This window comes from Ochotona princeps, chromosome 1 (genome assembly GCF_030435755.1).
Source record: "Ochotona princeps isolate mOchPri1 chromosome 1, mOchPri1.hap1, whole genome shotgun sequence".
Lineage (NCBI taxonomy): Eukaryota > Metazoa > Chordata > Mammalia > Lagomorpha > Ochotonidae > Ochotona > Ochotona princeps.
In genome coordinates, this window is record NC_080832.1 from 15,548,327 (window position 1) to 15,574,693 (window position 26,367).

Consider the following 26,367-nt stretch of genomic DNA (forward strand, 5'->3'; position numbering starts at 1 on the left):
CGTCGCGCCCGGGTGACGCGTGGCGTGGACGGCAACGGGCTGCGCCTGTCAGCGGCTTCCCCGCTGGTAGCCGAGGCGGAGTCGGCGCCATGGCGGTTCTGCTGGAGACCACTCTGGGCGACGTCGTCATCGACCTGTACACGGAGGAGCGGCCGCGCGGTGAGGCCCATGTCCCTCTCTGCTGCCTCCGGGACCCCCGAGCCTGCTCGGCTCCTTGCTTTCCTGTCTCTTCAGCAGTGCCGGGCCCGAGTCGACTCCCACGTCGGGGCTGGTGCCCGCGGCCGGGCTGATTTCTTAGAAGGGAGCGAGGGGGTTTTTGGTTAGAAAAGTTTTATTGTTATTTATTTATTTATTTATTTATTCATTTATTTTTGTGAGGAGACTTGGCTTGAACTGGCTGTCTTGATTGGGCCGACGGTTGGATGGAGGGGCGTGGGATGCCGGCTGTCTCGTGCAATGCCATGGCTTCTGTGGCTTTTTTTTACTCACGAGAGGAGCCACCATAGCGAGTGCTCGGTAGATAATCAGTGAATCTCAGTGAAGCGGGTGGGAGGTGATGCGCTAAGCGAGTGTGGGCATTGTGCCTAGACGGAGGTGGCTGGGAGGTGTGGACAGAGCCTGCAGGGCGCTGGGCTGACTCCCAGGGATGGGCAGGCGTTTTCTGATTTTTTTCCATTAGGGGAAATCAAAGCGGGAGCCCATTTTTTAACTTGGTTAAGTGTTGTGGTCGAGTGTGTAGTTGCCATGAAAACCGGCATGTTTGTTTTTTTTTGCCCTGGTGGATTTTGAGGGTTGGGGGTCAGGGTAGTAAGAAATGGAGCTGGTGGGCTGCAGGACATTTGCGCCAGTGCTTTCCAAGAGAAGTGGGAGTGGGGTTTTTGCCTTAACCGTTTGCTTGGAATTTTCTGGAAACCGCCAGTGGTTCAGTAAGGTTGCAAGAAATGTTAAGTGAGGTGTAGTGACAATCTGTGAGTTTGGTCCGACGGTTGAAGCATGGTTTGGATAGTGTGCCACAAGGTGGATATAGCAAGGACTTGAGTAGGCAGAGAGAGTGGACAAGTAGTTAGTTGCGGTCAGGGTTCTGCCCTGGTGGAATGCAGAGTCGATGGGAGAGAAGAGGAGCTGTGAGGGCGCTGCACCGCATGTTGCTCCCGTGCGCAGCCATCCCCTCCACATCCTCACCTTGCCCAGGACGCAGCAGACTCTTCCATAGGCCTTGTTGTGGTCTCAACTGTTGTGTGCCTTTGTACATACTGTAATGGTACCTCTCGTATGTGCTGCTCTCCCTTGTCCCTCTGCTGTTAGATTTTTCTGCGGTGTCTCAGGTCTTTTTGTAGCCCACATGGCCTGTGTTTTACCTTAACTTTTGCTTGTTATCTTGATTTACTTGCAAGTCTTTCCTTGTCTCAAGAGCAGAGACTCCAGGCACAGAAGGGACTGTACCTTCACTATCTCTATCTGGAGTGGCTAGTGCCAGGCCTGCCACTTGGAGGGCATGCACTAGAGGTTCCTTTCGTTGGTTGGTGCACATCAGCATGTTCTGTTTGTGGGACTGTGTGGTTTGTGGGAACCTGCTCAGTTGGCACAAAAAACACAACATTGATTGCCTCATGTTACAAGATAAGCTGGGGCTGAACCAGGGATTCAAAGAATGTTATGGGGAATTTTATCAGTCAGTGGTTCTGCAAAGAGAAGCTACCAGAAACAAGTCTACTCATTGCATATTAGAGCGTGTGACTAGATATCTACTTAGCAAGCACACATACCTATTTATCAATCTATAGCAGGTTTATACAGGCCTACCACCTCTCTTCCTTTTCATTTTTGTAGAAAAGGTGAAACAGAAGTAGAGTCCTGTCAGTGACTCCTTATGGACCCATGTTCAGCTTCGTTTAACAGTTGTCCACACCTAACCCATCTTAGTTATAGTATTGTCTGCCTGCATTGGAATTACTTACAGTGTAGTGACTTTAAAAATAAGGACTCAGTGGGACTGATATTGTGGTGGGGAGGGTTAAGCCACTGGTTGAGATGTCGCATCCCACGTCAGAGTGCTGGCTTGAGTCCCAGCTGCTCTCCCCTTTGACCCAGCTTCCTGCTAGCTTACTGAGAGAGCAGCAGAGGGTGGCCCCAGTACTCAGATTCCTGCCACCACGGTGGGAGACCTGGATGGAGTCTGTGCTCCTGGCTTGAGGCTGGCTCAGCCCTGACCGTTTGGGAAGTGAACAGTAGAGAGAAGAACCAGTCTTACACACTTTCTCTGTTGCCTGCCTTTCAAGTAAGTAAATAGATTTTTAAAGCAACATCTTAATTATTTTTCTTGGAAAAGCAGATTTACAGAGAGAAGGGGAGATAGCTCTTCCATCTACTGGTTCACTCCCCAGGTGCCTACAGTGGTTGGAGCTGAGCTGATCAGGAGCCAGGAGCCTCCTCTGGATCTCCCATGTGGGTGTTGCCCAAGGATATGAGCTACAAGCAGGAAGCTGGATCAGAAGTGGGGCATCCAGGATATAAACTGCATAGGCTTTGCCTACTATGCCACAGTGCAAGCCCTTATTTTGTTTTTTAATAAAAGAATTACTATCTGTTTAACAGTAAGCCCAGAAACACTTGCAATAAACACAACTGAGAATCTAATATTCAACATTCTACAGCAAGCTTTTCTTTTTCCTGTGTTTTTACCTTCTGTTACTCTGTAATACCAGGATATTATAAAACTTAAGCTAGTCTTTTGTAGTGTCACTTTCCCCCATCCACCCAATTTAAATTCCCACTTACGGGCTTGAATTTCATGTCTTTCAGTCTGTAATTTTTACCTTTTAGTCTCTGCCAATATTTACATGTAAAAATTAGTGATATTTGTGGGATGTCGTGATATTTTTCTATAACCCTGTTTTAATTCTTACATTTAGCTTTCACTAGGTCTTCTAATTTCCCCAGCCAGAAAGTCTAGCTCTTGCTAAAGCTCTTTGTGCATGTTGCTGTTTAGGTAGCACAGATGGTAACCTCGGCACGCCCAGGACTGTACTTGTTGGAGTGAGGCTCTCCTTTTCCAGCAGCTGCGTTAGGGCAGGACTGCCTCCCGTGTGTTCTGTGTCTGGTTTCTAGTTAGTGTCTTATTAGCAGGTCTCTCTCCACACAACTTGGCTACGATGGACTTGTTGAAGTCAGCAAGAGGGGTTAAATGGCACATGAACTGGCAGTGATAAGAATTCAGAATGTAGACAGTAAATGCTGGAAAAAGTGAGTGAATTTCTATGAGAAATCTTGTTTTATGCTAAGTATATGGGTTTTTTGTGAAGTACTTTTTAATAATTTTTTAGAAGTCTCTAAAGATTTGTCTGATTTATAGAATCTGTACTGCTTTGTTCTGTATCCTTTTCCAATGTGTTTTCTGTAATTGCCTCATAGTAGGTCTAATTCATCAGTAAATGATTATTTATCCTAGATAAATGTCAATTTCCTGTATTACTCAGATGCCCAAAACATCCTGAGAAAAAGAAAACAATAATGTACAATATGTTGCCTTTTTCTGGGCTTTACTTCTTTTTTTTATGGCTTTGAACATTTGATGGTTTCTTTTTCTTTTTTAGTAATTTAGAAATTATAGTAACTGCTCTTATCTGTTTAAATGTCTGTGGATTACTGTGATAATTTAATATTTATTTTCTTTCAGCTTGCTTGAATTTCCTGAAGTTGTGCAAAATAAAATATTATAATTACTGCCTTATTCACAATGTGCAGGTGAGTTGGGGTATGGTAGTTATGTCCTTTGGTATTGGAACTGTTTAACAAACTGACTTAACAAAGAGCTTGTATTTTACAGAGGGATTTTATCATACAAACTGGTGATCCTACGGGCACTGGTCGTGGAGGAGAGTCTATTTTTGGGTAAGTTCTTTTATTGTAATTATATTTAACTTTAATTTTTATTTGTTTTGAAGACAGGAAGATGGATAAAGATCTTCCGTGTACTAGTTCATTCCCCAAATGCCTGTGTTAGCCAGGACCGGGGCCAAGCCTCAGTCAGGAGCCCAGAACTCTCCAGGTCTCCTGCGTGGGTGGCAGGGGCCCGGTTCCTTGTGCCGTCACCACTGCTTCTCAGGGCCTGGGCAGGCAGGAAGCTGGGCTTGAACCCAGACACTCAGATGTGGAGGGTGGGCATCTTGACCGGGTCTTAGCTGCTAGACCACATGCCTGCCCCTCACTTTTTTTTCCTTGGTAAAGTTTTTATAGCTTTAACTTATTCAGAAGGAGAGAGAGAGAGAGGGAATCTCTGTTTTCTAGTTCAAATGCCACAGTGACAGGCTGGGCCAGGCTCATAATCTGCGGGTCAGGAACTCAGCCCAGGTCTCCCATGTATATGGCAAACCGATTATTTGAGCCTTCTTGCTGCCACCCAGTAGCAAGAAGCTAATGTGGGAACTGGAAGCAGGTGTTGAACCCAAGCATTCCTGATACAGGAGTTAGGCCTCTGATCAGTATTTTAACCCTTAGGCCATATAGCCATCATACCATCCTTGCGTGCTTAAATGTGGTTCAAGTATAGCTATGTTTTCCTCGTAACTTGCCTTAATATAGCAAAAAAATAGAAATGGTTTGAGTCATAGTATTATTGTTAACAGTTCTAGGTACATTTTGTTTGAGAGTGCTGGTAGTTTATAACCTGATTGTGTTTATTTTCAGTCAGCTGTATGGTGATCAAGCAAGCTTTTTTGAAGCAGAGAAAGTCCCAAGAATTAAACACAAGAAGAAAGGCACGGTGTCCATGGTGAACAATGGCAGTGATCAGCATGGATCCCAGGTTAGAAAATGGGTGGGAAGCGGAGCTGTGCTTAGGGATGAGGGCTGGAAGGAGTCTACGTGCTTATCCTACATTGTGTAGCCAGAAAGAATTTCAGTCAGAGTTGTTCTTTAGAAAAATATTACATTATTATAGTTTTTTCTATTAAGATACATTTTTCTTTTGAAAAATTGTAAGTCATGCCCATTTGTGAGAAATTTAGAATATACAGAAACATACAAAGAAGAAAATAACGTTTTGACATTTGTGGCATTTCCTCTTGGTCTTCGGTGCTTACTTTATTGAGTATTGTTCTTTTTCTGTCTTGTTTAATCCTCACAGCAGTCCCATTAGGGTTTGTGCTTTTGTTTGCCGTTGATTATGTGAGAAAAATCAGTCGTCGTTTGTCAACTTATTTTAGACAACCGAGGGAACATCGGTGTACATATGGATATTTTGTGCAGCTTATTATATTTTATATATAAACTTCATAACTTTTTACTTGTAATGTGTGAAAATTTGCACGATGAATGTAGTCTTGTATGGTTTTTGTCAGTCTGTTCGGTTACAGACTGAAACCTTGTATATACTAAACTGTGTGGTTTGTATATTTTTTCATTATGTACCTTTCTGTATAGTTTCTTATTACTACAGGAGAGAATCTGGATTATCTGGATGGTGTGCACACAGTGTTTGGCGAGGTGACCGAAGGCATGGACATAGTTAAGAAAATTAATGAGACCTTTGTCGACAAGGACTTTGTGCCATATCAGGATATCAGGTGTGGTTACAATTGATTTCCTGACTGTACTAGAATACTTTAATATTGTGATGTTTGGCATGGGTGGAAGGAATAGAGCTGATAAGCATGAGCCAGTTTCTGAAAAATGCCAGAATAGAATTTAGTAACAAATGGTGAAAGTCTTAACAATGAAAAAAAATTTTTTTTTAACTTGTGCTAATTATTTGCAGTTGCTTTGTTGAGAGGAAATACTTTAATCTTTTTAAATGCACATTGAGAAATAGGGAAAAGTACCAACATTTACATGTTAGATTTCACAATAATGTACAGTAATGAATGATATCTTGTTTTTTTTTTATTAATTACATTGCATTATGTGACACATTTTTATATGCACTGGGATACCCCCCACCCCTCCCCAACCCTCCCCCCCATGGTGGATTGCTCCACCTTGTTACATTACCATAGTTCAAATTCAGTTGAGATTTTTCATTGGAGGTATTTACCAAGCATAAAGTCCAGCATCTTATTGTCCTGTAAGATCAATGGTTTCTTGGTGAGACCATCACTGGTCTGAAGGTGAAGCCGGCAGAGTATCATCCCAATCAATTAAAAGCTCCAGCATAAGATGTCTTGTTTTTTAAAAAATTTATTTATTTTTATTGGAAAGGCAGATATATAGAGAGGAGGAGAGACAGAGAGGAGGAAGATGTTCCATCCAATGATTTACTCCCCAAGTGGCCGCAACAGTTGGAGCTGCGCCAATCTGAAGCCAGGATCCAGGAACTTCTTTCCGGGTCTCCCACATGGGTGCAGAATCCCAAGGCTTTGGGGCCATCCTCGACTGCTTTCCTAGGCCAAAAGCAGCGAGCTGGATGGGAATCAGGGATGCCGGGATTAGAACTGGCGCCTCTATGGGATCCTGGCGTGTTCAAGGTGAGGACTTTAGCCACTATGCTTTCGTGCTGATCCAGTGAATGATATCAAACAATGAAAACCAGTAACGTGCATTGTCAGTGTATACTATGGGCTAGTAACATGTCCTTGTGCAATATAGATTTTTTTTTTGTTTGTTGAGATTCTCAAGTTTTCTGTCATATTTAAAAATAAAATATAGGGCCTGGTGGCGTGGCCTAGCAGCTAAAGTCCTTGCCTTGAACATGCCGGGATCCCATATGGTCGCCGGTTCTAGTCCCGGCAGCTCCACTTCCCATCCAGCTTCATGCTTGTGGCCTAGGAAAGCAGTTGAGGACAGCCCAAAACCTTGGGACTCTGCACCCGTGTGGGAGACCTGGAGGAAGCTCCTGGCTCCTTGCTTCAGATTGGCACAGCACCGGCTGTTGCGGCTCACTTGGGGAGTGAATCATCGGACGGAAGATCTTCCTCTCTCTCTCTCTCCAGCTCTCTGTATATCTGACTTTGTAATAAAAATAAATAAATCTAAATAAAAATAAAAACACAAAATATAGATTCTCATGTTCATAAATGAAATATTTCACTTGAACTTGTTTTTAAGGATAAATCACACAGTGATTTTAGATGACCCATTTGATGACCCTCCTGATTTATTAATTCCTGACCGATCCCCAGAACCCACAAGAGAACAATTAGATGTAAGTAGAGCGTTGCTGTGACTAAATGTTTATGCATTTTCATGATTTTCTTGTATTTAGCTGTAAGTCTGTTAAAACTTACATGTAATGATTGTTTTGCTTGATCAGTTGCTCTAAAACAAGTTTAGAGTTCTTTTTCTGTTCACAGAGGATAATTTTTCTAACTTTTTTTTTTTTAATTTATTTTAATTTTATTGGAAAGGCAGATTTACAGAGAGCAGGAGAGATAGAGAGGAAGATCTTCCATCCAATGGTTCACTCCCCAAGCGGCCGCAATGGCCGGAGCTGAGCTGATCCGAAGCCAGGAGCCAGGCGCTCCTTCTGGGTCTTCCATGTGGGTGCCGAGTCTCAAGGTTTTGGGCCATCCTGTACTGCCTTCCCAGGCCACAAGCAGGGAGCTGGATGGGAAGAGGAGCTGCCAGGATTAGAACTGGCGCCCAAATGGGATCCTGGCATGTTCAAGGCGAGGACTTTAGCTGTTACACTGTCATGCCAGGCCCTGTAACCATGTTTTCATTTTACTAGTTTTTAAATTTTTTTTTAAGATTCATTTCTTTGAAAGTTAAAAGTTACAAGAGAGGGAGAGAGACAGATTTTCTACTCCCTGGTTCACTCTCTAAATGTCCACAATGGCTGGAGCGGGGCCAGTGCAGAGCCAGAACTTCCAGGTCTCATGTTGGTGCCGGGGCTCAGGTACTTTCTCAGGTGCATTAGCAGGGAGCTGGATCAGAAGTGGAGCAGCTGGAGTCAGTGCTGGCATTGTGGCTATGGCTCTACCTGCTACACCACAAGACTGGCATTCTGCTGTTCTACAAAACAGCATTAGCTCTGGAAGATTGGATGGAAAATGCTTCCCTTAGCATCTCTGTCTAGTAAGGAGAATAACTTCAAGGACAAGCCACATCATCATCTTAAGAGGGAACTTCTCCCCTGGGAATGCTCTGGAGCCAGGCCAGCTCCAGGGATTTCTGCAGAACAGTACAGATTCTCCCAAAGCCGAGTTGGTGTTTTTGGTTGTGATTGGTGCTTCATTCCCAGATTTTTTCTTCTCCATTCAACGAATGGCAGATAGTTCACTCTACCAATGCTTGTTTTGATTTTCTTGTCGATCTGAAGATCTAATGTTTTAGAGTTAATTTAAAGTTGTTTTTGGTGGGTTGAAGTTTGTCTTAGCTGCTTTTTAAACACTTTTGATGGAACTAAAATAGAGCCTGATGTCTTCTGTGTTCCTCAGATTTTTTTAGTTTAAGTTTATGTATCAAGTAACTTCTGCCCTACAGAGTGGTCGAATAGGAGCGGATGAGGAAATTGATGATTTTAAAGGAAGATCAGCTGAAGAAGTTGAAGAAATAAAGGCAGAAAAAGAGGCCAAAACTCAAGCGATTCTTCTAGAGATGGTAAGATTTTAAGCTTCATTCAAATATCTTTTCAGTATATTTATTTTTTAAAATTTCTTTTAAATATTTTTTTATTTGAAGGGCAGAGTTACAGAGAGGAGGGGAGGCTGAGAGGGACATCTTCCAGTGACTGCAAACAGCCCGGGCTGGGTCAGGGTAAAGCCAGGAGCCTGGAATTCTTTCTGGATCTCCTACATGGGTAACATGGGTCCAAGTTCTTGGGCCCTTTTCCCATTAGCAGAGAGCTGGATTAGTGAAACAGCTGGACTTGAACTGGTGCTTATGTGCGGTTGGGAGCATCCTAGGCTACGTCTTTAACACACTGTGACATAACTCTGGCCTCTTGCAATATATTTAATACATCATTGTGGAATTTTTTTTTATGAATCTATGATCATTTAAAATATTAAACATTTAGTTAAAAGGAAGTTTTTTAGATTACATTTTAAATGGCATGGAATTATGAAAATAAAGCTGTTTCTACTGTTAGTATAGTACCAAGTGCTTTGGAAGAAAGTGGGAAGAAGATACAGTTTAGATTAGACTTCAGTGGATTACTGTTCATCTCATTTTTAAAGAATTTATTACATTAAATTTTATGTATATTAAAGGATAATTTTTGTTACACTCAGAAAAGGTAGTACAGTAGTATTTGAAGATTTAAATCTTGGTGGAAATTTAGCATTGTAAAGTGTACTTCTAAATTACTAATAGTATGAAGTAATTCGTAGAACAGATATTCAGTAGATGATTTAGTGGTTTACTAGGAATTTTTTTCCATTTCTTATTACTATGGAATAAGTATATTTTTCATATACTAGATAAATAAATATTTGAATGAGTAGATGTAATTATTTTATTGTGTATATATTGTGCATATATAATGTGTATATATAATGTATACATATATTTCATTTTTATACATATTTGTATTAAATATAATTCAAATTTGTGGTCTGTTTTAAGGTTTGTATTAAGATCACCTGTCTGGATGAATCAAATATAAAAGGCTGTAATTCAAGAGAACTTTACGGAGAAAAAAAAGTGCACAGTTTAATGAACACACTGTGTGTCAGAATACTGACCCAGAAAAAAACACGAAACTTCTAAGAAAACTACTGGGGAAAAGGGATAAATAACTTACAAGGGAAAGACGTTAGATTATTATCATGCTTCAATTTCTTAATTATGTGTATTTTTCATGACATAATTTTGAATAATATACAGATAATGTATTTTGTATTCTCCCACTTAGGTATTCTTAGATTCAGGTTATGTACCCACAACCAAAATAGCCTGCAAGAGATACAGCCTGATTTACGCTGGCTTTCCTGAGTCTGAAAATATTGATAGAAATTGAAATGTTTAAAGGAAATCAGTGTTGGGGACTTGGGTAGGATATTTAGAGTGAAAATTAAAAAACTAATTTATGTTCTTCGTAATTTAGGTGGGAGACCTACCTGATGCAGATATTAAACCTCCAGAAAATGTGCTGTTTGTTTGTAAATTGAATCCAGTGACCACAGATGAGGATCTGGAAATAATATTCTCAAGATTTGGGCCAATAAGAAGGTAATCCCAAGAAATTGTGAAGGAGAAGCTTAGAAAGACTGTATAGTAATTGATCATTTTCTTTTTTGTTTTAAATATTATTTTTTTTATTGGAAAGTCAAATATACAGAGAGTAGGAGAGACAGAGAAAGATCTTTCATCTGCTGATTCACTCCCCAAGTGGCCACGATGGCCAGGAGCCAGGAGCTTCTTCCGGGTCTCCTATGCGGATGCAGGGTCCCAAGGTTTTGGGCTGTCCTCAGCTGCTTTCTCAGGCCACAGATATGGAGCTGGATGGGAAGCAGGGCTGCTGGGATATGAACCAGCTTCCATATGAGGTCCTGGTGCATGCAAGGCGAGGACCTTTAGCCATTAGGCTACTGCAGCGGGCCCAGTGGATTTCTAATGATAGTTATTGTTGAGTCTGTGAACTCTAGGTCAGTTTTTTTTTACTGCTTAAATTTTATTTTAAAGATTTATTTATTTGAAAGGCAGAGTTACAGAGAGAGAGAGGCAAAAAGAGGTACTCCATCTGCTGGTTCATTCCCTGAATGTGTGCAATGGCTAGAGGTGAACTGGTCCAAAGGCAGTGGCCTACAGCTTTATCCAGACCTACCATGTAGCTGCCCAAGGATTTAGAGCATCTTCTGCTTTCCCAGGCGGATTAGCAGGGAGTTGGGTTGGAGTTGATGCCAGAGTTGCAGCTGTGCTGTTCCATATTGCTTTAGTTTTGGTTGATTTGTCTTTGGACTGTGGGAAAGAAAACCATGTTAGCTAATTGGATCATTCAAACAATCAAAAGCAACTGTTAATCGAGTCAGTTCCGCTTATTCCACTCCCAATTAATCAAATCATTAATTGAATCATTAGTTCTGTTCCAAGTACATTTTCAGTTTGAACGAGGAAATGGATAGTTTAATTCCATAATAATTTTGACGAACTTTTCAAATATCTAAGATATTCATCTAAGTTAACTCCTTCTATGTCAGAATGCATTTAAATTTTCTACAACTTTAATGTTGGTTAATATTTGCTGCATTATTAATCTAAAATCCTACAGAATAATATATTATTGAGATTTTTGTGGTTAAAAAGTAAAAGGTTTTGGAGACTGGTTTTGTGGCATAGTTTTTAAGCCACCACATACAGTGCCAATATTGCAAATGGGCTCCAGTTTGAGTCCTAGCTCCTCCACTTCCAGTCCAGCTTCCCGCTGATGTTCCTGGGAAAGCAGCTGAATATGGCCCAAGTTGTTGAACCTTAGAGCTTATGGGGGAGATTTGGAAGAAGCCCCTGGTTCCTGGCATCAGTCTGGTGCAGTCCTGGCCCTTGCAGCCTCTGGAGGATTTATCCAGAGGATGGAAGAGCTCTTTCTTATCTCTCTCTTGCTGTATGTAACTCTGCCATTTAAATAACTAAAGAATCTTCAAACAAACAACTAAAAAATCTTCAAACAAACAAAAAGAAACTCCAAATGTTTAGGACTTTGTTGGGCCCCCAAGTCAGGGACCTTGAACTCCAGTGGATTGGCCCTTCCACGGAATTATTACATGGTGGATTTGTTCTGTGCGGCAGCTGTTCTTAAGAGTTAAATTTGAGCTTAGTTGATGCTAAAAATTAAAATTCCAAAGCGTGAACTTCCTGAGCAGGCTATATATGTATTGAATGTGCGACATTATTGTACAGTAACAATAGCTACTTTATTATCTTTATTTGGACTGGAAGTGCATTGTCATTCATAAAAATTGTATAAGCAGTATACTTTTACCAAAGGAAAATTAATTTAAAAAATTTTAGTCTTCCTTCAGTGCTGAAGGAATTTAGGACTGTAAACCTAGATAGTGCACTGAGAGTCCAGTTTGAATACTTTCATTTCTAGATTTGTGAGCTACTTGTAAATATTAGTTTTCATTTTATTTGGAAGGCAGAGACAGGAGTTCCACCTGTTGACTCCCTCCTTCAGCGACCACTGGAGTTGGGACTAAGCCCAGGCAGAGCCAAGAACCCAGAACACCCCTGAAGCCTTGACTGCTGTGCTGGATGCTTGCCTCATGAACCATTTATTTATTTATTTATTTATTTATTTATTTATTTTTATTGGAAAGTCAGATATATAAAGAGGAGGAGAGACAGAGAGGAAGCTCTTCCGTCTGATAATTCACTCCCCAAGTGACGGCAATGGTCGGAGCTGTGCCAGTCCTAAGCCATGAGCCAGGAAACTCCTGCAGGTCTCCCACATGGGTGCAGGGTTCCAAGACTTCGAGCCATCCTGAATGCCAGGCCACAAGCAGGGAGCTGGATGGAAGTGGAGCTGCCGGGATTAGAACCGGTGCCCATGTGGGATCCCGGCACATTCAAGGCGAGGACTTTAGCCACTAGGCCACTGCACTGGGCCAGAACCATTTATTTATTTTTAGGATTTATCTTGTTGGAAAGGCAAATCTATAGAGAAAAAGACAGAAAAATTTTGTATCTTCAGATTGACTTTTTGAATGGTCACATCTTCAGGACCTGAGCTGAGCTGATCCAAAGGTAAAAGTCAGGAGCTAGGAGCTTGTTATGGGTCTCCCTCATGGATGCAGAGTCCCAAGGGCTTGGACCATTCTCCACTGCTTTCCCAGGTCACAAGCAGGGGAGCCAGATAGGAAGTGGAGCAGCTGGGACTTGAATTGGTGCCCATTGGATCCCAGTACTTGTAGGCAGAGGATTAGTCATTTGAGCCATCGTGCCAGCTTTGAACCGTTTATTGAAGTAATTTTAAAAAATACAGCTCTTTTAGTCTAGCTCTGTCTTTTATAATTGATTTTCTTTGCTCTTCACTTTGGAAAAGTGGGAGTGACTTTTTTCTTGCTGTTTAAGTCACTTCTTAAAATTTCCCTTCAGTTGTGAAGTTATCCGGGATTGGAAGACAGGAGAGTCCCTCTGTTATGCGTTTATTGAATTTGAAAAGGTATGTTGTGATATACTGCTAGTGTTCAGTTTGTTTTTATGTGATATTGAAATGAGTACAATTATAGAATATTATTTCTGGTTTCTAGAGTGACCCTTTATTTTTTTTCCATTTTTTAATTATATTTTTGACAATCTTTACATAGTTAATTAGGGTAAATAGGTTCAAGGGCTACAGGAAAATGGGTAAGACTATTAGTTCCATATTGTTTCCTGCATGTATCTGAGGTAAAGGGAGATTTTAAGGGAGAAGCCCTGTCTCCCACCCACCCCAGGTCCCGGATGTGGGGCATGCTGTGAGGGTCTTGCTCAAGTGGTTGTGATAGTTCACCAGTTATGAATTGCTATCAGTCTTGCTATTCCGAGCACGATGAGGTCGCTGCAGAATCCACTGATTGACAGTCCATCATAGAGTCTCTGTTTGCCCAGTTTTTCATTGCCAACATATAGCTGAGGTGGTTGATTGACTTGTTCTGTCTTCTGTCTTTTCATGGTTAGGGTTTTGAGTCCGGCAGTTCGATTGGGGGGAATCGCCAAAGAAACTTTGTCTGAGGTATTCCCAGACCAGATTCTTGCATGTACCAGCAAGCACAGGGCCCGGCACTGTCCATCGCCCCGATCAGCTGGTGGTTGCAATTGCTGGGTTGGTTCTGTTTTCAGCCCTGACTTTCACTGGAACCAATGGGCCTTGTAGTCCAGCCTGGTTCTGCCCAGCACACACTCAGCCCTCACATAAACCAGTGGGAGCTGCAGCCTAGTCTGAGCAACCCACAGTAACCCCCACCAGGCCCACCCCCTGTCCTGGTTTGCCAGTATGTGTAGCAGACTAGTCCAGTCTGTCCCACGTCCCATTCGGCTCTCATACATTTCAGTGGGTAGTGACCCTTTGTTTAAACAATCAAGAACATTTTTATTATGGCCAAGTAAGAGATAAATTCAGCATCCCCAGAGTGAATACATGTATGTTACCTTACATTTGTGTATATAGTCTTCATGAATATGTCTTCAGAACTTTACATGTTCAGGTTTTAGCTAGCAGTTTTCACAGGCTGTTTGGATTTCTGTATTATGTGTGTGGAGCTGTGGTTGAGTAACAAGAAAGAGAAGTGGGCTTTGTTCAGACCTGGGATCAGTTGGGCTGCCTCACTGCCCAGCTGCTATGTGATACTGGGCGGTTGATTTAATCCTTCTTTGTAGGTTTTACTTTATAGATGAAACTTGAGTGTTGGTTTGGATGTCCCTTCTAGATCCAGATGATAACTTATGTTACCCAGATGCTTGATCGAATTCATCCATTGTAATCCTCACAATTCTGTAAGATATGTAGCATCCTCCTTTTCCAAATTGGTAAACCGAGACAGATTGTGGATAACATACTTGTTTAAGATCATGTACCTAGTAAATGTCACAGCTGGGACAAAAACAGCAGAACATGGGCCAAGTACCTGCCCACATATAGACAAGTGACTCTGTTGAGCTTAACTATTGTTCAATACTCTTATTTATTTATTTATTTATTTATTTATTTATTTACTTACTTTTCCTCAGCTTTATGCTGATGATGTGTCCAGTAGTAGTTATGCTGAGGTTTAATTGTTCAGAGCATTTATTGAATGCCTTCTGAGTTTCAGTCAGTGTGGTAAGTTCTAGGAATGAAAGTTTCGTATTGAAGGATTAAGGACTATAAACACGTAACACATTATGTCTAGAAAGTGTCAGATGTACCACAAATGATACATACAAGATACCGTAGTACCAGTATAAAGGAAATCTTTACCAAAGATTTTTACAAAATGTTTATTTGCTTATTTGAAAGGCAGAGTGAGCATTGGCTAGGGAGGGGGCACTCCAGAGCCTGGCCTCCATCCAGGTTCTCCCTTGGATGCCAGGGGTCCAAGTATTTGGACCATCTTCTCTTTCCCCAGGGAGCTGGACTGGAAGCAGAGCAGCTGGACTGTCACTCTGGTATGAATTACAGGTTTTGCAAGTGCTGTACCTAACACTGACCCCTGGGATTTTTCAGAGTTTAGAAAGATGATATTTTGTAGATAGATTTCTGTATGTATCTACACATTATATCTGCATTCTGTGTAATGCAGCTCCTGGGTCAGCTTCCTAGAGTCAGTCATTAAAAATAGTTCTGCAGTGAAATGAATGAATATTCAAACAAAGTGAGGTTGGGGAAGGCAATAGCTTCCCATTAGCTCCGGTGTGTAATTTCAGTATAATTTAGACACCAGATTTATAAAAGCGGCTTTCGTGCTTCAGCATATATTTAGGTTCTGAGTAGAAAGACTGGATTCAACCATACAGTCCGGAAGTATGTAGGTCAAATACCAACAGCCTGCCTTGGTTCAGAACCCTGACTCTGACTATTGTCAGCTGGGGGGGCCTCAGCAGCTTCTATAACTCTGATTTTCCAATTGAGAAACTGAAATAATAAGTAGTACATCACAGGATTGTTACCAACGTTGAAATAATAGATGCAGAACATTTTGCAGCATCTGGTATGAAGTATTCACTTTAGTGACAGTAAAGCTTTCTGTATTTTCTGTATTTGTTCTAGCTATAGAAATGCTTTTCTTAAAGATTCGTGCATGAGTTTTTATCGTTGCTACAGGAAGAAGATTGTGAGAAAGCTTTCTTCAAAATGGACAATGTGCTTATAGATGACAGAAGAATACATGTGGATTTCAGCCAGTCGGTTGCGAAGGTGAAGTGGAAAGGAAAGGGTATGTGGGTTTGTACTCCTTTATCCGTTCTGTTTTGGTGTTTGTGTATGTAGCCTTGCACTTGGTGCCTTTAATTAGGAGAAATCTTAATTGATCTAACTTCTGCTGTTGATGAGTTTACAAAACTGAAGTCTTTTTTTAAAGATTTTATTGTTATTGGAAAGCCAGATATACAGAGAGGAGGAGAGACAGAGAGAAAGATCTTCCGTCCGATGATTCACTCCCCAAGTGAGCCGCAACGGGCCGGTACGCGCCAATCCAAAGCCGGGACCAGGAACCTCTTCCGGGTCTCCCACGCGGGAGCAGGGTCCCAAAGCTTTGGGCCGTCCTCTCCTGCTTTCCCAGGCCACAAGCAGGGAGCTGGATGGGAAGTGGAGCTGCTGGGATTAGAACCAGCGCCCATATGGGATTCCGGGGCGTTCAAGGCGAGGACTTTAGCTGCTAGGCCACGCCGCCGGGCCCGAAAACTGAAGTCTTAAGATGAAGAGAATGTGCATGTTGTGTATTTTAAACATGAAAAATGCCTAGCTTTCTTGTGTTTGTGTTAAAAAAAAAATCTCACTATAGAAATGGTGTTTCCAAAGTAATTACTGTGACTTTACGGTATCATGATATTTTAGAGGCTTTCATAGAATTTTTTCTTTTCTTTGTTGTATGATAGTAGATAACCGTCTCTTGCATCGCCCCTCGTCGTTGCTCTGCATGCGCACTCTGAGTGCGTGTGTGTTCACAGCCTTCACCAAGTGCACAGGAAATGCATATGAGGAAAAACCTATATGTGAATTTTTTTTGCACCAAAATAGCTTTACGTAATTCCATTTTCCACAAACTTTTGAAAGTACATCTGTATGTATTTTTTTCTCCCTTATTACGAAAAGGAAAATGCAGGGGCTAGCACAGTGTAGCAAGGCAATCCTCTGCATGTGGTGCTGGCATCCCGTATGGGTGTCTGTTCGAGTTCCAGCTGCTCCACTTCCAATCCAGTTCCCTTCCTACAGCCTGGGATTGCAGCGAGTCCTTGGAGCACTCACATGGGAGACACAGAGGAGGCGCCCGGCTCAGTTCTGGCCATTGTGACTATTTGGGGAGTCAGCCATGGATGGAAGTTACTGCTCTCTGTCTCTGTAAATTTGCCTCTCAAATAAAAATAAATAAAATCTTAAAAAAAAGAAGAAGAAAAGGAAAATGCTTGTTGCCTTCCATTCTCCTGGGGAGCCTGTCCATGCTGTTCACCATGCTCACCTGTTCCTCCCAGAGAGCTTCTGCATTCGCCTGATGGCTGCCGTTGATACGGGCTGTGTAGACAGCTTCTAAACTTTGTAATTTTCGCAGATATATCTGAACATTAGGTTCATGTCAGCACATAAAATACCTTTTCCGTGGCTTCTCAGCATTCTGATGAACGTTTACATGATTATTTGTTGAACCAGTTCTATTAATGGACACTCAGGTGTGTTTAATCTCTTACTCTTTGTGTTCTGAGTACATAGTCCTGTATACTTTGCCTGCATGAGTGACATTTCCTACAAATGCGTACATGAATATCAAATTCCTGGTAGTGACATGCCAAACTTAAGTTAAATGTTTAATGCATTGTTTTTTAAGATTTTATGATTACTTTTTCCTATATAGAATTTTCCTTTATTTTCCTTGATTTTCATATAAACTAAATGGTAAAGATTTTGTTTCTGTATCTTTGTTCATTTTAAAACAGAGTGAGGGAGACAGAAAGAGTAAAAGAGAGGAAAAGAAGGGCTTTAGATCTGCAGGCAGCTCTCCCAGCTCCCATACTAGCTGGGCTGGCCAGGTCGAGGCTGAGCACCTTGCACTTGGTCTGGGTCTCTCAGATATGAGTGGAGGAACCTGAATCCTTGAGCCTGCTACCTCCCAGCGTGCGTTCGCAGGACGCCGACGTTGGAAGCAGAGCTGGAGTCCAGCCCAGGCCCTCCAGTGTGGCTGTGGTGTCTCTACTGGCATCCTCGTTGCTGTGCTCCCCCATTTCTAAGAAGATAGTAGAGAACATTGCTTGGTAGTGGAGTGTTGAATTGTTGCTGTACAGACGTTTAGAGAAAAATAATCAGAGACTGGAGCTGACGGACTCCGAAGGCACATCAGGAGTGTGGTTTTTGGAAGGAGACGCTGCACTGGATAGAGGTTCCCCGTGCTGTTACTTTCTCCCATGAAGCCTTTCTAGCATTGCAATCCATGGCCAGTTTTTGGCAGTGGCTATTGGTTGTCCCATATCCATTGAACTTCATGTTACCTTGGACGCAATGGCTGTGCCCACACTGAATTACTGCATCTAATGTATTTAAGTTTGCCATTGTAATATTCACATTTATCATTAGATGGCAGTATATGGCTGCCCAGCAAAATTGTAGAGTTTGGATTACTATGATTGTTTTGTTCTCCATTTCTGTCTCCTGTTACATGCAATTTATAAAGTAGTTTGTCTTTTACAAAATAGTTACTGTTCTTACTAAGCGCTTTTTCTTTTCTTATTAGGTGGGAAATACACTAAGAGTGACTTCAAGGAGTATGAAAAGGAACAGGATAAATCCTCCAACTTGGTGCTGAAAGATAAAGTAAAGCCCAAACAGGAGTATCCTTCCCAGGAATCTGCCAGGCAGTGTTCATTGAGCGTCACTGCGTGTGGAGTGCTGGGTAGTGGGCCAAGGGGCAAGGTGCCGATCCAGGTTGTGACCAAGTGACTTGGCTTGTCATTTCTTTCAGTATCTTACGTTTGCTTTGCTCTTCCATTGTATTCTGCCGTATGGAGAAAGTTAAGGTTGAGGGAAATATTAAATTCCTCTGCCTTCTTACTCTTATAGTGCTTTCCTGCGTATTCTCAGAAGATCTAAAGGTACGATTTACATTTTCCATGTATCAGTGGAGTGTTATCCTTGTAATCAGAAATTTATTGTAACTTGAGCTAAATTATTAGTGCTTCCCACTCTTACCTTTAACTTCCTTATCTAGATAACAGAATACTGTAGTTTACTGTAGTTTTTGTTACAAGGTTAGGTTACATTTTTCTGTATGGTATATAGTAGTTGTCATTTTGGCAGCATGTATTTATTAGGCTCCTATGAGTTGACTTTTGTAGGATTTAAAAGAAATGCATTGATTTGACTGTTTAATTTCATTTCTTCCAAGTTTTAAGTTGAGACAAGTAAAAAAAGCAATGAAGCATGCTGCTCATATTATGTCATTTTAATTTGTTCACTGATTTTCTCCATTATAAATCAATCACTCCTCACATGGCAAAGGTTATTTCTTTTGTGATTCTTTCTGGTAAATGGTGTCTTTGTCTCCTAATTTCTGTTGACGCTTCAGAAGTCTGTTTCCCATGCTCGGTAGACATTTTTCCTTCAAGTATTCATCAGGGGAAGATGAGTATCAGTTTGGCCTATTAAATGTGTTAGAATGTGTTGACTCGCTGTAACGTCTGGAGTACCTTGAGGTGTTCGAGCTTGAAAAGTCTGCGGGACTGCCAGCAGCCGCACCAGGAGAGGCCTTCACGCCTGGGCAGGCCACTCTGAGGCCGAGAAAGGATCAGGCGACTGACGCAAGAGGGCAGGTGACTCAGAATCATGAAATGGATGGAGAGAGTACACTGGAGGTTTATTTACCAAATCTTGGAGTTACACTTAGCTTAGCCGCTCATAATTGTGTCTGCAAGAAGGGAAGCGTGTAGGATAACTAAAACACTGGGCAGTTGAAGAGCACAGACAAAAAAGTACTTTTTCCTGTAGCAGTAATTCAGTCAAAAAGAAGGAATATGCAGTAGAAAGTGTTCCTAGGTTTCAAGATTATAAATTCAAGGTTATAGATTACGAAGAGTTTATAGATTACTAAGAGTTGAGGAAAGCAGGCATGTTTGAGAATAAATCTCCAGCACAGTAGGCTGCGCTAGAACTTTCTTCAAGGATGGAAGTATACTACATCTCCACTGTCCTACATTGCAAGAGCTCGCCTCTGGATCTCTGCCTGCCTGGCCTGTGTGGGAGGTCATAGGGACATGGTACACTCTGTCCCCAAAGGGAACCCCTGACAGGAGTCTCGGCTGGCTGAGACCTCCATGTGGCTGGTCACTGGGCAGGCAGCAAGAGCGATGGGCTGTACTCTAGTCTGCCTTTCTCTGCCCCTTTCATGAACTGTGCTAGGACTTCCTTTGTAAACAACTCTAGAAGTCAGGTACTACATTCATCCTGCTTTTTAGCAGGCAACAAATTTGCCATGAGACACAGCTTCCTGTGCTTCTTGACCTTTAACTTCATAGCCATAGCTGTTAGCCAGTCACAATGTCGTTGGGTGGAAGTACTGCCTATATAAGCTCGTGACTTCTCTCACCACCAGTTTGTCCACAGTGTCTCTGCTGCAGAAGAGCTCTGTCACCTCACACGTTATCCCACCCAGTTTCCCTCCGTCCCCTGGTGGTCTTGGGGCCTGCTGGACAGAAGACCCCTGAGACTACATAACTACTAAGCACAGATGGCTGTTTTTAAAAAACATACAATTAAAAACTTTAAAATGTGCCTTTTATTTGAAAGAACTAGAAATCTCTCATTCACTGATTCTCTTTCCAGATGCCCATAAGAGCTGGCTAGGACTAGGCCAGGCAGAAGCCAGGACCTGGGAACTTAGTGTGTCTCCCGTGTGGGTGGCAGGGACCTGAGCAGCTGAGCATCCTTCACTGCCTCTCACACTGTGCGTTAGCAGGAAGGCAGAACCAGGAGTGGAGCTGGGACTTGAACTCCAGCACTCGGATGTAGGCTGCAGGTGTTCCAACGAGCTTAACCAAATACCCACCCCATGTGTGACTACTAAGCCTATGAATGGGCTGAGGAATTGAATTTAAAGCATTATTTCAGCAAAGCAACTACATATGCCTAATATTAAACAGGGCTGCTTCTAGACTTTTGGAGTTGATGTAGAAGAGTATTTTAGTGCAAAACTATTGTTAATTGTTCTTAAATGATTAACAGAATATTTAAAAAGTTCATGCAGGTGACGCAGTAAGTCTAACTTGATATCATTTTAGTAACATAGATCTCATTTTAGTGAGGTATTTATAGTTTTGGATCAGTGGTAGAGGGCTAGAACACATGTAAGATTCATGTTCATTTTATTTATTGTGTCTGTTATATACTGCAAAGGAAGGTAGTTCAGAGACTAATCCAAATGCAGAAACATTGCCTGAAGTCAATTTAAGAAGGTGTGGTGGGGGTGCCTTGTGTGTCATGAGAGAAAGAGAACTTACCACAAATGCAGATATTAGGGGTCAAAGTAGAAGCAGGAGAAGGAAGTTTAACTGGCAAACTAGATCTAGGGAAGGAAATTGGGGGAAAGAAGAGATGCTTGTATTTTATGTAAAGGATTTTGAGGAACTTGACATCTAAAAGTCTTGGTTGTAGTGGTCAATAGGTAAGCTAGGAAGGAAGAGATACAGCAAGTGTGTTTGTTCGGTAATAAACATACTTGCATTTGCGTTTGACTTACAAAATTGTATTCTCGGGGCCTGGCACGGTAGCCTAGTGGCTAAATCCTTGCTTGCATGTACCAGGATTCCATAGGGGTGCAGTTTATATCCTGGCTGCTCCGCTCCCCTTCCAGCTCCATGATTGTGGCCTGGGAAAGCAGTCGAGGACAGCTCAAAGCCTTGCTAGCTGCACCCGTGTGGGAGACCCGGAAGAGGTTCCTGGCTTCAGATTGGCTCAGCCTCAGCTGTTGGTGGCCAGTTGGAAAGTGAATCAATGGATAGGAGATCTTCGTCTCTGTCTTTCCTTTTCTGTAAATCTGTCTTTCCAAGACAGATTAATCTTCAAAAAGGGATTAGTTTTCTTTTGCACTTTTTCCTAGCTGTGTAATGAAAAAAATATGCGTTACTTTGATTTTAGACATGTACTCTCTGCTTTAACAAGTTACTTTTGCCTTTTGATTTCCATTGTTGAGCAGAGTTGTAGGTGGAGGTGCCTTACAATGTCACTTCTGTTTGTCCTTAACTGACTGCCACAGTGCAAAATATGACCTCATACTAGAGGAGGAGGCCGAAGACCCAAAGTCCAGTCATTCGCACACAAGTAAGAAACACAAGAAGAAAACTCGGCACTGCTCAGAAGAAAAGGACGACGACGACTACATGTCAGTCAGAAACACTAACCAGGTAGCTGCAGGCCAGTCCTGGGTGTGGAGACACGAGCGTGTAATCCCGCCGTTAGGTGCATGCTGGTGATGTGGTGTAGAGGGTCAGGGATGGCCAGCCCGGGACAGGTGTGTGCCTGCCTTCAGAAGGTAAGATGGCTGTACTGGGGTGAAGGGCTTTAATTTTTAAGAAATTGTAAGTTATGGAAAATTGCCTGTCAAGTAACCTGGTGTATCTTCCACTGCCACATCAGGAAGCAGGGATGCCTTCCATACCTGTGGGCATTCGATTCTGCCCACCAAAACCCACTGTGGTTATGCTGGAGAAGTTCTCATCAGCTGACACTGTCGCCATACAGCCCTTGAGGCTTTCCGCTCTGTAAGCCACCGAGGCCGTTCCTTACTGTGTGTAAGAAAGGCAGGAGCGATGGTCACTCACTTGATGGTCTGAAAGCTCTTTGGACCATGGTGATGGTACACCAAAGAGAAGTCATTCCCCTCCTGCATGTAGACTCGCGGTTACGTGAGAAGTGAATTCCCTCTGAGCCTGTTGCTTGGCTTTGACCTCCTGGACCCTTGTGAGTGAGAGGGCTGTCACTAGGCTGGGGGAACTAGGAGGGGACTCAGGAAGGTAAGAATGGGTCTTGTGTCTCAGCGAGTTAAGCTGCCAGCTGTGGCTCTCGCAGTGCATATGAGTGCTGGTTTGAGTGCCTGCTGCTGCTCTTCCTATTCAGTCCCCTGCTACCGTGCCACCCTCTGCTGCTTCTCCGAGGCCACGTGAGCAGCAGGCTGGAATCAAGCAGAGCTGGGGCTTAACCCTAAATGGGATATGCTTGTCCTAAGTGGTGTCTTAACTGCTGTCCCAAAGCTCTATCCTGTTTCATGCTTTTATTCATTTTTGTTTTTAAAGATTTAATTTATCTGAAAGGCAGAATTCAAGAGAGAGAGATCTTCCGCCTGCTGGTTCGTGTAGTTTTTGGCTGAGTGAGGCTGAAGCCAGCAGCCAAGAGCTTCACCTAGGTCTCCCAGGTGGATGTCAGGGACCTAAACATTTGGAGGCCCTCTTCCTCAGGCATCATGGAGCTGAATTGGAAGTGGAGAAGCTGGGACATGAACTGGAGTCCGTAGAGGAAGCTGGTGCTGCAGGTGGCAGCTTTGCCCACTGTGTCACAATGCCAGCCACAACCCCGAGTTTTTTTAGAAAGTATTTTATTTTATTTTATTTATTTATTTATTTTTATAAAAATACCTCTCTCTTTTATTTTTAAATTCAGGTTTTCTGAGGTGTAATTTACACCATGAAATTCAGTCTTTTTGGGCATACAGTTTTGAAGTATTTGGGCAAACATATACAAGTGTATTATCACTAGCATAATTGAAAAATCAATTCCATTACCCAAAAAGTTCATTCAGCCCCTCTGTGATCAACCCCTCATGCTCCATCACCAAGCACTGGCAGCCTCTGCTCTCTCTATACAGTTTCCAGGCCCTCTGATGACACCTTTCCACAATGTCACCTAAACAGACTCATAGAGTGTGTTACCCTTTGTATCTGACAGAAAGTATTTTAAAGCAACTGTCAATTACAACATTGTTTTGAAAAATAATTTTTACTATTTTATTTTTCTCTTTGAAATAATGTGCCTTTGAATATTTTGATTTAACAACAGAACAATATTTTCTCTTTTCAATAAAACTGAGCTTCAAATTTAAGATATTAGGGGGTCATGTTTTTTATTTATTTTCCTTTTGATTTCAGTCTCAAAAATATGATCACTAAAGGGAATTTTCTATATTAAATTTCAGGTATAAGTCTGGTAAGTTTGGCTTCTTAAGAACATTTCAGTTTGGGGCTCGGCAGCGTGGCCTAGTGGCTAAGGTCCTCGCCTTGATCCCATATGGCTGCTGGTTCTAATCCCGGCAGCTCCACTTCCTCTCTGTCTCTTCTCCTCTCAGTGTATCTGACTTTGTAATAAAAATAAAATAAATCTTAAAAAAAAAAAAAAAAAAAAAGAACATTTCAGTTTATTTCTTCAAACTTTTGTTTTTTGTTGCGTAACAGCCTTACTATTCAACATGAAAGTCTTTTTAATTTTCCAACTCATGCCTTAATTCTAGAGATAAAAATTTTTAAAATTAATTAATTTAAAGAATTTATTTGAAAGAGTTTTAGGAATTTGGGGGCCGAGAGAAAGAGAAAGAAAAAAAGAAGACTGCCATCCCTTGGTTCACTCCCCAAATGACTACATTGGACAGGGTAGGCCAGGCTGAAGCCAGGAGTCTGGAACTTCTTCACTGTCTTCCATATGTGTGCAGGGGCCCCAAGCACGTGGGCTGCCTTCTGCTGCCTTCCCAGGGCGTTAGGGAACTAGATCAAGAGTAAATCAGCTGGGCCCGGCGCCATGGCCTAGCGGCTAAAGTCCTCGCCTTGAACGCCCCGGGATCCCATATGGGCGCCGGTTCTAATCCTGGCAGCTCCACTTCCCATCCAGCTCCCTGCTTGTGGCCTGGGACGGCCCAAAGCATTGGGACCCTGCACCCGCATGGGAGACCTGAAATAAGTTCCTGGTTCCCGGCTTCGGATCGGCGTGCACCGGCCTGTTGCAGCTCACTTTGGGAGTGAATCATCAGACGGAAGATCTTCCTCTCTGTCTCTCCTCCTCTCTGTATATCTGACTTTGTAATAAAATAAATAAATCTTAAAAAAAAAAAGAGTAGATGAGCTGAGATTTGAATCAGCATAAATGTGGGGTGCTGGCATTGCAGGTGGCTTAATGCATATGCCACAATTCTGGCCCAACAAATTATCTTGTGGTAAGAGCATTGCGTCTGTTCTCTTTTAGGTTTCAGACATAAACAGAAGTAGAATTGTTAACTGGTATTCTTCTATATTGGAAAAATACTGATACATTTTGTTATTAAGAAGAGATGTGTCCATTTTATTGTCTTTGAACAATGGATTATTTGTGAATTGCTTACTTTTTAAGAAATTGGTCAATAATTTTTACAGAAATGTATTTTCTAAGCTAGTCTAACCATGAGAAATTTATTTGAGGATCTTGAGAGGAGCTATTAATTTTTTTTCTTAAAGATTTATTGTATTTTTATTGGAAAGTCAGATATACAGAGAGGAGGAGAGAGAGAGGAAATCTTCTGTCTGATGATTCACTCCCCATATGGCCACAACGGCCAGAGTTGAGCTGATCCAAAGCCAGGAACCTGGAGCCTCTTCCGGGTCTCCCATGTGGATGCAGGGTCCCAAAGCCTTGGGCCATTGTTGACTGCTTTCCCAGGCCATAAACAGAGAACTGGATGGGAAGTGGGGCCACTGGGATTACAACCAGTTCCCATATGGGATCCTGGCGCGTTCAAGGTAAGGACTTTAGCCGCTAGACCACTTCGCTGGGTGCTATTATTAAAAGTTTTAAAAAAGTCATCCTTGGCTGGCAGCATGGGGCTGTGCAGATGCGCCTGTTGTCATAACTTGTAGAGTTGCGATGAGGCGAGAAAGACTTGTTCTGATTTCTGCTCGGCTACTTTAGTTTTAGTTCCTTTTTGATCTTATCTTTCTGGCTCAGCCTCCATAGCAGATAGAAAGTGGTGAGATTGGTTAAAAGGATAGTGAGTTTTTTTTCTGAGTTACTTTTGCTTTCAGAACTTTTTTTTTTCACTGCTGAGGCATTTATTGATCCACAGGCCCACAGATCTAAACTAAATACCCAGTGTGAGGCCTAGGCCGAGGCTTGAATGGGTGAAGGTGTTTTCACATTCATGACATTTTTGGCATTAGTGGTTATGTTCGAGCTGCTGAAACAGCTGTGGTGGAGTTCCTAGGCTTTATTTAGTTGGCAGTCCCCACAAATGGCTACAGATGAACTTACATGTTCTTTCCGTTTCTTTGACAGGACATCTACAGGGAGATGGGATTTGGTCACTATGAAGAAGAAGGAAGCTGTTGGGAGAAGCCGAAGTGTGATAAGAGAGACCGGGCTCAGCACCGCAGTCGGAGCCGATCGCGAGAGCGTGATGGCCACTACGGAAACAGGCACAAGCCCAGGTACCAGACTGATTCCTGCGAGAGAGAAAGGAGCAAGAAGAGAGACCGAAGCAGAAGTCCCAAGAAATCTAAAGAAAAGTCCAAGTACAGGTGAAAGATGAAGGATCAGAAATGAATGTAGAAAAAGTACCGTGAAAGCAGATGTGCGGATTGTGTGTCAAAGCAGGTGAAGACTCCGCTGGTTGTTACAGCTCTCTTAGATGAAGACCGATTTACTTAGGGCAATGAAAGGCGAGGAATTGGACAATTCCTTTTTTTTTAACATTAATTTAATTGTATTGCAATACCTAAATCGTCCTCTTCATTATTTAAAGTCTTTCACATTTTTAAAGTTAAGTCTCTCGTACTACAGAAATATGTAGCCATGTATGTAGAGTGTGAAGAATAATCAGTGTACAT

The 26,367-nt window shown here is 42.2% G+C and overlaps 1 protein-coding gene across 1 annotated transcript; it reads left to right on the forward strand.

Annotated features, from left to right (window-relative positions):
* On the forward strand, positions 1 to 26,367 carry PPIL4 (peptidylprolyl isomerase like 4). Its single transcript, XM_058665592.1, has 13 exons — positions 1 to 159; positions 3,677 to 3,744; positions 3,827 to 3,891; positions 4,687 to 4,804; positions 5,422 to 5,564; positions 7,042 to 7,138; positions 8,419 to 8,535; positions 9,983 to 10,107; positions 12,970 to 13,036; positions 15,656 to 15,767; positions 18,273 to 18,369; positions 21,786 to 21,933; positions 25,817 to 26,367. Exons 1-13 carry the CDS (start codon positions 90 to 92, stop codon positions 26,060 to 26,062), a joined length of 1,473 nt encoding a protein of 490 aa, XP_058521575.1. The 5' UTR covers positions 1 to 89; the 3' UTR covers positions 26,063 to 26,367.

Coding starts and splice junctions, on each gene's coding strand:
- PPIL4 (XM_058665592.1), top strand. CDS start 90: ATGGCGGTTCTGCTGGAGACCACTCTGGGCGACGTCGTCATCGACCTG. Junction 8,536..9,982: donor AAGCGATTCTTCTAGAGATG/GTAAGATTTTAA, acceptor TTCGTAATTTAG/GTGGGAGACCTACCTGATGC. Junction 10,108..12,969: donor AGATTTGGGCCAATAAGAAG/GTAATCCCAAGA, acceptor ATTTCCCTTCAG/TTGTGAAGTTATCCGGGATT.